Genomic DNA, 13,309 nt, shown 5'->3' on the forward strand with positions numbered 1-13,309 from the left:
CAGGAGCAGCACCAGGCATACCTCAAAATGAGGTGTCAACCTGGTGAAGCTACAACCCAGGACTATTTGCATGCCAAACAGCATCAGCAGCATGCGATAGACAGAGCTAAGCGATCCCACAATGAACGGATCAGATCTAAGCTCTGCAGTCCTGCCACATCCAGTCATGAATGGTGGTGGACAATTAAACAACTAACTGGAGGAGGTGGCTCCACAAATATCCTCATCTGGCACAGACATGATGGGCCAAGTGGCCTCTTTCTGTGCCTTAAACTTTTTATGATTCTATCCTCAATGATGGGGGAGCCCAGCACATCAGTGCAAAAGATAAGCTTGAAGTATTTGCAACAATCTTCAGCCAGAAGTGCTGAGTTGATGACCCATCTCGGTCACCTCCTGAAGTCCCCAGGATCACAGATGCCAGTCTTCAGCCAATTCTATTCACTCCACGTGATATCTAGTAACGACTGAAGGCACTGGATACTGCAAAGGCTATGGGCCCTGACAACATTTTGGCAATAGTACTGAAGACCTGTGCTCCCGAACCTGCTGCACCCCTAGCCAAGCTGTTCTAGTACAGCTACAACACTGGCATCTGCCCGGCAATGTGGAAAATTGCCCAGGTGTGTCCTGTACACAAAAAGCAGGACAAGTCCAACCGGGCCAATTACTGCCCCATCAGTGTACTCTCGATCATCAGTAAAGTGATTGAAGGCGTTGTCGACAGTGCTATCAAGCAGCACTTGCTTAACAATAACCTGCTCACTGACGCTCAGTTTGAGTTCCGCGAGGGCCACTCAGCTCCCGACGTCATTACACCCTTGGTTCAAACATGGACAAAAGAGCTGAACTCAAGAGGTGAGACTGACTGTCCTTGATATCAAGGCCGCATTTCACCGAGTATGGCATCAAGGAGGCCTAGCAAAACTGAGCCAATGGGAATCGGGAAAACTCTCCACTGGTTGGAGTCTTACCTAGCACAAAGAAAGATAGCTGTGGTTGTTGGAGGTCAACTCACCTCCTGACTCCCCAAAGCCTGTCTAATCTACAAGACACTAGTCAGGAGTGTGATGGAATACTCTCCACTTGCCTGGATGAGTGCAGCTCCAACAACACTCAAGAAGCTCAACACCATCCAGGACAAAGCAGCCCGCTTGATTGACACCCCATCTACAAACATTCACTCCTTACACCACTGATGCACAGTGGCAGCAGTATGTACCATCTACAAGATGCATTGCAGAAACGCACCAAGGCTCCTTAGACAGCACCTTCCAAACCCACGACCTCTACCACTTAGAAGGACAAGGGCAACTGATGCATGGGAACACCACCACCTGCAAGTTCCCCTCCAAGCCTCACACCATCCTGGCTTGGAACAATATCACCGTTCCTTCACTGTTGCTGGGTCAAAGTCCTGGAACTCCCTCCCTAACAGCACTGTAGGTGTATCTACCCCACATGGACAGCAGCGGTTCAAGAAGGCAGCTCACCAACACCTTCTCAAGGGCAATTATGGGTGGGCAATAAATGCTGACCCAGCCAGTGATGACCACATCCCAGAAACTAATAAAAAAAAACCTCAGCTATTACAAAGTTAGAGCTTGTATAATGTAGATTTTCAAAATGAATCTATGTGCTAAAATGCCTGAAATTCTAAAATAAGGTAGACTTGAATATACACAGTGCCTCATATAAAAACATAACATTGCAAATTAATTAATTACTAACTGTTGTTACATAAGTGACTGTGAGAAGAATTCCTAAGCAGCAATGAGAAGAATGATCTGTTCATATATCCTTCAAATAGTTCTATGCAGCCTTTATTATCCATAGAAACTTTTACACCAAGCAAGCGGGCCTTAGTTGAAGGGACAGTACCTACCCTCAGTCCTGCAGTGGAGTATCAGCCTATATTATTTTGCTCAGGTTCTGAGTGGGGCATGAACCAGGGAATGTCTGGCTCAAGAGCTGAGCTATTTCCAATTCAACCAAGCTGACATTCCATCTCACTCTTGCATCTTAAGATGAGCACACAATGCAATGTGTTGAACTGATTTTTCAGCCGAAGTGTATAACAAGCTGATTACAAAAATCTTAATTGTGAATAATAGCTAATAATTCAACAGAAGCCCAGCTGTGCGGAAAATACTGAACATCTATTTATACAATAGAGAGAGAATCTTGGTTATCACATGCAATCTTTTATATACATTATATATATATATATATATATATATATATATACACACACACATTAATTACATCCACACATCTTTTAAAACAACCCCAGCCTTCTACAGAATGTTATATCCATTTGCCAGGAGACTTAATTCTTTGTATTTCTGGCAAGCTGATTTTCTTCTTGTTTTATTACCGTTCTGAGTCATAGCACTGTTGACACCACAACAGAAAGTGTTTATGTCAGCTGAAGTGTGTTGTGTTAACATCGCTATTTTATGCATTCAAAGATTTAGAAACTTATTTCAATACTTTAAAAAGGTTGGATTATTATTTTAAATAACAAAAGACAATACAAATTATTTCAACCTCTAACTGAGGCCACAAATGCAGGGCTGCATTTTACAAGCTCGCCGCTGATCTGGAGGTGCACACGCGCGGGCTTTACTCCGTGGAGCCGCTGCAATATTAAACGCAGCAGCTCAGTTACATGGCTGGAGCGGACCGCACCCCTCCCCCCGCCTCCCGATGATGTGGAGGGGACGCGCATTCAGTCTCTGGCAACAACGTCTGGCGCCAGTATGCTGGCGTTGATGCTAATTTTAAAGGGCTTCCAGCACTAACATTTAATTTAAATTTTTTAAGTCATACGCATTTCAAAGTTAATGGAAAAAAATAAATAAATGTGTCTATCCCCTCTCCCACACCCGCATCCCCCCCATAACCAGACAGATCATCCTTGCCCTCTCCCCCCACAAAATACATACGTTATGTACCTGACCATGCCCCCCTCCCCGCCACACAAAGTTCACAAATTTTTATCTTTAATCCTTCCCACCATCCCTTACATGATTCATATTAGTTTGACCCCGCTCCCCACCCCCAACACTGAAATACTTACCTCCTCCCCCCCCAGAGTCCCACATCTGATCTCTGGACGGAGATCCAAAGGCGCGGGAATCCCGGCAATCAACCACAATATCGGAGCAGGACAGCCGGTGGGAGCAGGTAAGTCATTAAGTTGTTACTTTGCATGTATTAACATACATAATTTCTGCTCCCATCGCCGAGCGGTGTCGGTGGGGGGGGGCTGCCACGAGGTCTCACCGCCATCGGCAATATGGGGTGGTGGTGGGGGGTGATCATGTAAGGTGGGACAACAATGGCTGACATTATATTTGTGGGGGCTGGGATTGCAATCCTGCTCCTCTGAGGCCCACAATACTTTGACACTTACCTTAGGGGCTTCTTCAATTCCATCACCAATGGATATTTTTGAAGTGATCACAATGGCGGCTTCGACCACATCCAACCTACATTGGCAATCAGAGTTCGATTTACATCATTGGATCCCCTAATTCCATACTAAATAGAGGACCTATAAATCGAAACAAGCAGGGGCTCTGGACAACAGGCATTAGGGCCCATTCAAGATGCAGCCAGCCACATTTCTGGTGTGAACAGCAAGGGCAAGGCAATTGACCACCTTCCGAGGCCATACCACTCTGTTAATGACAGGTGAAGGGAGTGAAAATCGACCCCATTGTATTTTAACACATGAAGGAACATTATTATTGATGGTGATATGCAGATGCATTAAAGTACCACTATCATTAAATTATCACCACTTGGTTTAACAAATAAGTTCTATCTTTAAAGTTTATATTTTTTTAAGTTTACAGTTTCAGAATATCCCTTCAGAAGAGAGAATGATTGACCTTATAATTCTCAAAGGTAGATTCTGCCATTTGTTTTTGGACTTTTCCTCAAATATTTTCAACTAAAAACTCTTTTGAGTGCCTGAATAGATCCTAGCTTGTTTTAAGTATGGTGCCAAAGCCCCATGCTCACTTTGCTGCCTTGCAGAGGGCATTTTCTGCATCTTGGATGCTTTCCTCAAGATGATGCTTGTCCTGCTCCAGCTGGGCGAGGTTTTTGTTTAGCTGACGTAAAGATTGATCTTTTCTCTTCAGTTCCATGTTTGCTTCTGAGAGACTCTGAAACAGGCAGAATAAACTTGTTTTCATAACTTATATTTTTGCCAGTGGCACAAACTGAACAGCTAACTTCAACTATTAACTAGAACAGGAATCTACAGCTGCATATATCTGCATGTAAAGATGGTAATTGCAATTTAGTTGGTTCACGTAACGGAATTTATAGCAAACTATAATTGGAGAGCCCATGGGATCATTGCTTTAATTTCACACATGGGAGAACATTCCAAGATAAAATGTGGGTCTTAAAAGTCTCTCAAATGACAAAACATCCTCACAACATTATCAAGAAAATTAAATAACTTGAACGTACAAGTGCTTCTATATAATAACTGAAAACAACTTTTTAGAAAAATATATTTTACCACATTTTAACCAAAATAAGGAATGATGAACCACTGCATTCATGCCTTCCAGGACAAGCGTTTTATTGGCTGTGAGCTTTATCACTCACGGGTAACAAGGACTTTGGTAGATAAACCAATTTCCTGCAATGAAGCCTCTAGCTGTTCCGCAACAGAAATTTATCCCGATGCTGATAGCTTCAGTTCAGGAGTTCATATTCAGACTGCAGAAATTTGAATTATTTAAACCCGATCTGTGCGTTTACTAAAAATAAATGCCAATACTCAAGTTAATGCCTCCTTACGTCACCAAGAAACTGGATTGGCATATAATCATAAAAGGTTTTGTGGAAAATAAGCAGATTCATAGCCAAGGGAAACAAATGTTTAAGTACAAACATTATCTAACCATGTAGCTAATGTTCCGACCAAGGCAGGAGTAATGCACTTTTACTTCAGTCCCACTACTCCACCAGGTCACAGCATATCAGGAAAGTTTTCCACCTCCCAAAGAATAGCCAAATTAGACATCCTATTTGTCCCCCAGAATAAAGCTCACCAAACCAGGTTTCTTTAAACAAAATTAACTATTTATTAGAGAAGAAATAATAATAATAATAAGAGATAAATCTATAGGTGAAAAGATTTTTTAAAAACTCCTTATTCTTCCTAGCCCTAAAGCGCACACACATACATTCAAAAACCAGGTAACCGGGGGGGGGCGGAAGGATTTTTTGATTTATAGCTGTTTCTTAGGAATAAAAAGGGGAAAAAAAAGATTGAGTTTATCACGTTCTGGTGGTATGTTTTTGGTACAGTGAGGTGTCCCAGAGTCAAATAGTCAGATGACACTCTAAGTCTCTCCAGGTGAGGTTTAAAAGAATATTTGTAAGCTTGAGGATTGGCAATGTTGTAGAAATCAGCAAAGGCTGTCCAAACAGTTGATAAAAAGGGACAAAATAGAATGAGAGTAAACTAGCCAGGAATATAAATGAGATTGTAAGAGCTTTTACAAGTGCATAAAAAGGAGAGTAGCTAGAGTAAACGATGATCCCTTAGAGACAGGGACAGGAGAAATTATCATGGGGTATGAGGAAATGGTAAAGACATTGTAGAAGGCACAAATTACATACCAGAAATAGAGGGTAACCAAGGGCCTAATAGAGTAAGGAACTTTAGGCAATTAAAAATCAGCAGAAAAAAAGTATTGGTGAAACTTAAGGGTGTTACCGTCAAGTGAGGAGGGTCTAAGGGCTTCCCTCTTTTCCCTCTCCTTGTTTGACCACAACAGGTTTAATTCTTTCTTAAAGTGGATGTACTGGCCAATTCAGCAGGTATTTGATGAGTTACTTGCTATGATCTTTACAAGAAACAAGCAAAACAGGTTTCTTGAGTTTAACAAAGAAACAGATTAACCCTCCGAAGAAGGGTCACTGACCCGAAACGTTAACTCTGCTTCTCTTTCCACAGATGCAGCCAGACCTGCTGAGTGGTTCCAGCATTTCTTGTTTTTATTTCAGATTTCCAGCATCTGCAGTATTTTGTTTTAATAACAGATTAACTTTATTGTACCTAAACAGAACTAATAAAAATAATAAACGACATGCCAACTTTCACTCAAATACACTCGAGGTTTACACACACACAAGTAGGTAACAGATTGGGGAAACATAGATTGGTTGAGTTAGAGATCATAGAAAAAAAAGGTATACAGTCTGTGGGGTTTGGTGATTCAGATGGCTTCTAGTTGAATTCGGTAGTCCTGAGGCTTTCAGTTAGAACCAAAGAAAGATTATGGCACAGAAGGAGGCTATTCAGCCTGCTGTGTCTGTGCTGGCTGAAAAAACTAGCCACCCAATCTAATCTCACCTTCCAGCACATGGACCATAGCCTTGCCAGTTACTGCAGTTCAGGTGCATGTCCAGGTACCTTCTAAAAGAGTAGAGGGTTTCTGCCTCCACCACCATTCCTGGCAGTGAATTCCAGACACCCACCACCCTCTGCGTGAAAAAGTTTTTCATGTCCCCTCTAATCCTTCTACCAATCACTTTAAATCTGTGCCCCCTGGTAATTGACCTCTCTGCTAAGGGAAACATGTTCTTCCTGTCTACTCTAACTAGACCCCTCATAATTTTGTACACCTTAATTAAGTCACCCCTCAGCCTCCTCTGTTCTAAGGAAAACAACTCTTGCCTATCCAATCTTTCATCACAGCTGCAACATCCAAGCCCAGGCAACATTCTTGTAAATGTCCTCTGTACTCTCTCCAGATCAATTATGTCCTTACTGTAATGTGGTGACCAGAACTGTACACAACATTCCAACTATGGCCTAACCAGCGTTTTATACAGTTCCAGCATTACATCCCTGCTTTTTTATTCTATACCTTGGCCAATAAAGGAAAGCATTCCATATGCCTTCTTCACCACTTTATCTACCTGTCCTGCCACCTTCAGGGACCTGTGGACATGCATGCCAAGGTCTTTCACTTCTTCTACCACTCTCAATATCCTCCCGTTTATTGTGTATTCCCTTGCTTTATTTGCCCTCCCCAAATGCATTACATCACACTTCTCCAGATTGAATTCCATTTGCCACTTTTACATCCACTCAACCAAACCATTGATATCTTTCTGGAATTTACAGCTATCCCCTTCACTATCAACTGCACGGCCAATTTTTGTGTCATCAGCAAATTTCCCAATCACGCCTCCCACATTTAAGTTCAAATCATTAATATATAGCAAACAGTAAGGGACCCAACACTGAGCCCTGTGGAACACCACTGGAATCCGCATTCCACTCACAAAAATATTTGTCGACTACTACCCTTTGTTTCCTGTACCTGAGCCAATTCTGGATCCAACCTGCCACATTCCCCCATATCCCACGGGCTTTGATTTTACTGGCCAGTCTGCCATGTGGGACCTTGTCAAATGTCTTACTAAAATCCAGGTAAACCACATCCACTGCACTACCCTCATCAATCCTTTTTGTTACTTCCTCAAAAAACTCCATTAAGTTACTAAGACATGACCTTCCCTTAACAAATCCATGCTGATTATCCCTGATTAATCCGTGTCTTTCTAAGTGGCAGTTTACTCTGTCCCTCAGAATAGATTCTAACAATTTACAAACCACCAAGGTCAGATTGACCGGCCTATAATTATTTGGTCTAACCCTCGCACCATTTTTAAACAAGAGTACAATGTTCGCAGACCTCCAATCGTCTGGTATCTCTCCTGTATCAAGTGAGGATTTCAAGATAATCCTCAGCGCATCCGCTATTTCCTCCCTAGCTTCCTTTAACAAATTGGGATGCAATCCACTTTCAAGGATGTCAGACCCTCTAGTACTTCCTCTCTCATTATGCTTGGAGAGGTAGATGATTGGTTCAGTGGGTCTCTTGGAGGTAGCAATGCGAATGATTTACTCCAAAGGGGTTTCTGATTGTAGCTGGAGTATGCAAAAGTAGTCAGTCAACAAGCAGGATTTGAAGCTTGTAAGCTGAAATGGAGAGAGACCCCCACTTGGGTCTGTACGTGTCGGAGCCCAGAAGCTTCTCCTCTCTCTGCTGCAGGAAAACACAAGCTTAAAACAACAGATGGGAAGGGGCTTGTCACATGACAGTCACTCGGTGATTCAAACATAGCAGTTAGCAGTATTTCTTTCTTGCTAAAAAGAACAGGTAGTTCCCTTAAACTTCCTGGGTCTTGGTTCTTGCTGGGAAATGAGCAGACATTTTGTCTCCACTTCACAATTCTAGCAATGTGATATACAGTGTAGCAAACTAGGTGACCATCTTAAGCTGCCAGCAAAGTCATCCTTTTAGCTGTTCTTTTTTAAATGTCTTTAAAAACAAAATGTAGATCTCCAGTCAGTGGATTAAAGAAAATTATCATTCAACAAAGCACTTTGGTTTGACAAGGGACAAAAAGCCAACAAATCCCCAGGACCTGATGGCCTACATTCAAGGGTTCTAAAAGAGGTAGCTGTAGAGATAATGAATGCACTGGTTATGATTTTCCAAAATTCCCTAGATTCTAGAATGGTCCCAGTGGATTAGAAGTTAGCAAATATAATTCCACTATTCAAGAGAGGAGGGAAGAGAGAAAACAGCTGGCCTAACATCAGTCGTTTGGAAAATGCTGCCATCTATTACTGAGAAAGTCTTAACATTGAGCTTAGAAAATCATATACGATCAGAAAAGTCAACATGGATTTATCACAGAATTATAGAATGTTTAAGGCACAGAAAGAGGCCACTGGGTCCTTCGTGTCTGTGCTGGTCGAAAAGCGATCCACCTATTCTAATCCCATCTTCCAGCATTTGGTCCGTAGCCCTGCAACTTATAGCAATTGAGGTGCATATCCAGACTCCTTTTGAATGAGTTGTGGGTCTCTGCCTCAAGAACCGTTTCAGGCAGTGAGTTCCAGACCATCATCACCCTCTCGATGAAAAGGTTTTTCCTCATCTCTCCTTTAATTTCTCTACCTATCACTGTAGGCTCCTTGACATCCATGGGGCTCTAGATTTGGCCGCCTCAGCCTCTTTCTTTGTGGGAACATGTTTACCCCGAACCCCCTGAATCTAAGTGACAGTTTATCCTGTCTCTCAGAATAGATTCTAATAATTTGCTCACTACTAAGGTTAGACTGACTGGCCTGTAATTATTCGGTCCAGTCGCTAAAACAGCCGTCAACAATTATCCTTTGTTTCCTGCCACTGAGCCAATTTTGTATCTGCATTTCCCTGGATCCCATGGGATTTTATTTTTTTAACCAGTCTGCCGTGTGGGCCTTTGTCAAAAGCCTTGCTAAAATCCATGTAGACCACATCAACTGCACTACCCCCATCTTTCTTCCTTGTTACTTCTTCAAAAAGTTTGAAAAATTGGTCAAACAATATCTTCCCTTCACCCAAATCCATGCTGACTCTCCTTGATAAACCTGTGCCTTTCTAAGTGACAGTTTATCCTGTCTCTCAGAATAGATTCCAATAATTTGCTCACTACTAAGGTTAGACTGACTGGCCTGTAATTATTCGGTCTATCCTTTGCCCCCTTTTTAAACAGAGGTACAACATTAGCAATTCTCCAATCCTCCGGCACCACACCTATTTCCACTGGAAAATGATGGTTAGACCCTTTGCTATTTCCTCTCTTGCTTCTTTTAACAGCCAAGGATACATTTCGTCTGGCCCTGGTGATTTACCAACTTTCAAGGATGCTAATCCCATTAATACTTCCTCTCTCCCTATGTTTATCACATCCAATACTTCACACTCTTCCTCCTTAACTACAATATCTGCATCATCCCCCTCTTTAGTGAAGACAGATGCAAAGTATTCATTAAGAACCATGCCAATATCTTCTGCTCCTAGACAAAGGTTACCTTTTTGTTTTTTTATGGGCCCTACTCTCTCCTTAGTTATCCTCTTACTCGTATTGATAAAACATCTTTGGGTTCACCTTGATTTTGCTTGCCAATATTCTTTCATGCCCTCTCTTTGCTTTCCTAATTTTTTTGTTGATTTCACCCCTCCACTTTCTATACTCCTCTTGGCTTTCTGTAGTATTGAGTTCTCGGTGTCGGACGTAAGCTTTCCTTTTCTGTCTTATCTTACACTGTAGTCTCCTTGACATCCATGGGGCTCTAGATTTGGCCGCCTCAGCCTCTTTCTTTGTGGGAACATGTTTACCCCGAACCCCCTGAATCTTTCCTTTGAATGCCTCCCACTGTTCTGACACTGATTTACCTTCAAGTAGCTGTTTCCAGTCCACTTTCGCTAAATCACTCCTCAGTTTTGTAAAATTGGCCTTGCCTCAATTGAGAACTTTAACTGCTGTTCTATCTCTGTCTTTTTCCACAATTATGTTAAAACTGACTGAATTATGATCACTACCAACAAAATGCTCTCCCACTTCCACCTGCCCATCTTCATTTCCTAAAAGTAAGTCTAAAACTGTGCCCTCTCTTGTTGGACTTGCTACATACTCGGCAAAAAAGTTCTCCTGAATGCACCTCAAGAATTCTGCTCCCTCAATTCCTTTCACACTAAAACTATCCCAGTTAATATTGTAGTAATTTTACGAAAGGAAAATCATGTTTGACAAATGTATCAGAATTTTGTGAAGATGTAACTAGTACGGTAGATAAAGAAGTACCAGCAGATGTAGTATACTTGGATTTCCAAAAGGCATACGATAAGGTGCCACACTAAAGGTTAATACATTAGATAAGGGCCCACAAAGTTGGCAGTAATGTACTTTTTTATTCTTTCATGGGATGTGGGCGTTGCTGACTAGGTCAGCATTTATAGCCCATCCTTAATTTTCTTTGAGAAGGTGGTGGTGAGCCGCCTTCTTGAACCACTGCATTCCATGGGATATAGGTACAACCAAATGTTGTTAGGAAGCGAGTTCCAAGATTTTGACCCAGTGACAGTGAAGGAACGGCAATAGAGTTCCAAGTCAGGAATGTGTATGGCTTGGAGGGGAACTTGCTGGTGGTGGTGTTCCCATGCGTCTGCTGCCATTGTCTTTCTAGGTGGTAGAGGTCACAGGTTTGGAAGGTGCTGTCGAAGGAGCCTTGGTGAGGTGCTGCAGTGCACCTTGTAGATGGTACACACTGCTGCCACTGTGCATCAGTGGTAGAGGCAGTGAATGTTGAGGGTGGTGAATGGACTGCCCGTCAAGCAGGCTGCTTTGTCCTGGATGGTGTCAAGCTCCTTGAGTGTCGTTGGAGCTGCACACACCCAGGCAAGTGGACAGTATTCCATCAGTTCCGATGAAAGGTCACAGACCTGAAACGTTAACTTTGCTTCTCTCTCCACAGATGCTGCCAGACCTGCTAAGTATTTCCAGCACTTTTTGTTTTTATTTTAGTATTCTATCATGCTCCTGACTTGTGCCTTGGAGATGGTGGACAGGCACTGGGGAGTCAGGAGGTGAGTTACACGCTGCAGAATGCCCAGCTTCTGACCTGCTCTTACAGCTACAGTACTTATATGGCTGGTCCAGTTCAGTTTTTGGTCAATGGTCACCCCCAAAATGTTGATAGTGAGCGCATGCCAAACAGCAGAAGCAGCATGCCATAGAGCTATGCGATCCCATAATGGATCAGATCTAAGCTCTGCAGTCCTGCCACATCCAGTGGTGAATGGTGTTGCACATCTCAGCCTCCTCCTGAGGTCACCAGCATCACAGATGCCAGTCTTCTGCCAATTCGATTCACTCCACGTGATGCCAAGTTAACGGCTGAAGGCACTGGATACTGTAAAGGCTATGGGCCCTGATAACATTCCGAGAATAGTACTGAAGACTAGAACTAGTCGCACCCCTAGCTAAGCTGTTCCAGTAGAGCTACAACACTGGCATCTATCCGGCAATGTGGAAAATTTGATTCAGGTGTTCTCTGTACACAAAAAGCAGGACAAATCTAACCCGGCCAATTACCACCCCATCAGTCTACTCTCACTCATCAGCAAAGTGACGGAAGGTGTCGTCGACAGTGCTATCAAGCGGCACTTACTCAGCAATACCTGCTCACAGACGCTCAGTTTTGGTTCCAGGGCCACTCAGCTCTGGACCTTATTGCAGCCTTGGTCCAAACAATGACAAAAGAGCTGAACTCCAGAGGTGAGGTGAGAGCGATTGCCGTTGACATCAAGGCAGCATTTGACCGAGTGCAGCATCAAGTAACCCTAGAAAAACTGGAGTCAATGGGAATCAGGGGGAAAACTCTCTGCTGGTTGGAATCATACCTAGCACAAGGAAGATGGCTGTGGTTGTTGAAGGTCAATCATCTCAGTCCCAGCACACCACTGCAAGAGTTCCTTAGGGTAATGTCCTAGGCCGAACCATCTTCAGCTGCTTCATCAATGACCTTCCCTTCATCATAAGGTCAGAAGTGGGATGTTTGCTGATGATTGTACAATGTTCAGCACCATTTGTGATTCCTCAGATACAGAAGCAGTCCGTGTCCATATGCAGCAAGACATGGACAAATTCCCTGTTGTGTTACTTAGATAGATAAACTGTAATACAGATCCAAGTGAAATCTCCATTGGCTACACCAACCAAAAAGAATGTGACTAAATTGGCCCCAAATCAGTAAAACTTACAAAACCTGGACATCAAAGTCTGCTTATTCCTGATGCTCACAGGTTCCATGACACTGTTTTTCTCACTTGACAGTCAAACAAGTACAAGAAAGTGTTGTGATAGCGAGCATGAACAAATCTATTATTACTGTTGCATTAACCAAACTCATGGTTGTAATCTCAACGAAAGGGAAGACCATCCATTAAAAACAGAGTGCAGTCTAACAGTAAATGCAATTCATTCCAAAGCGGTAAATAATTAATTGTGGAATTAAAACCTATACCTGCTTGGATCCAGCTTCAGTTTGGCTTACTTGTTAAATGCACAAATTTTAAAATGGTGAAGGCACAAGTGTACCGTTTGTCTATTTTTTCCCCCTGAAGCTAATCATACATACAATGCAATAAACCTTCTCTCCAAAGCAAATAGCTGCTGTATAATATAGACAAATAATTTAGCAAGCAAGTGCAAGTAGTAGAGTGAGAGAAACAGGATGTCATGAGGGGCAAGTAAGGAATGCACCTTGATTTATTTCTTTTTGTACATTTATTTCAAGTCCTTCTTCTATTATTCCTTAATTCTAAATGTCCTACTAAATTCTATCCACTATTTTTGCAGATAACAAAGTAAATAAGCTGGTAAAAATATAAACACTGCCTCCAGAACAAATGTCACCAGGAGA

General features: G+C 42.4%; 1 protein-coding gene across 6 annotated transcripts in view; it reads right to left on the reverse strand.

The window, feature by feature from the left end:
- LOC137369376 (coiled-coil domain-containing protein 171-like) overlaps nucleotides 1-13,309 on the reverse strand; it is a 285,974-nt gene that overhangs the window by 77,276 nt on the left and 195,389 nt on the right. For all 6 annotated transcript variants that reach the window (XR_010974938.1, XM_068030508.1, XM_068030505.1 and 3 more), the window contains one exon: nucleotides 4,033-4,178. Coding sequence is in view for 5 of the 6 variants with exons in the window: in XM_068030508.1 (XP_067886609.1) it covers nucleotides 4,033-4,178 (146 nt within the window). In the remaining variant the exon portion in view is untranslated. The remainder of the gene's footprint in view (nucleotides 1-4,032; nucleotides 4,179-13,309) is intronic.

The sequence above is a fragment of the Heterodontus francisci genome, chromosome 4 (assembly GCF_036365525.1).
Source record: "Heterodontus francisci isolate sHetFra1 chromosome 4, sHetFra1.hap1, whole genome shotgun sequence".
NCBI classification, from domain to species: domain Eukaryota; kingdom Metazoa; phylum Chordata; class Chondrichthyes; order Heterodontiformes; family Heterodontidae; genus Heterodontus; species Heterodontus francisci.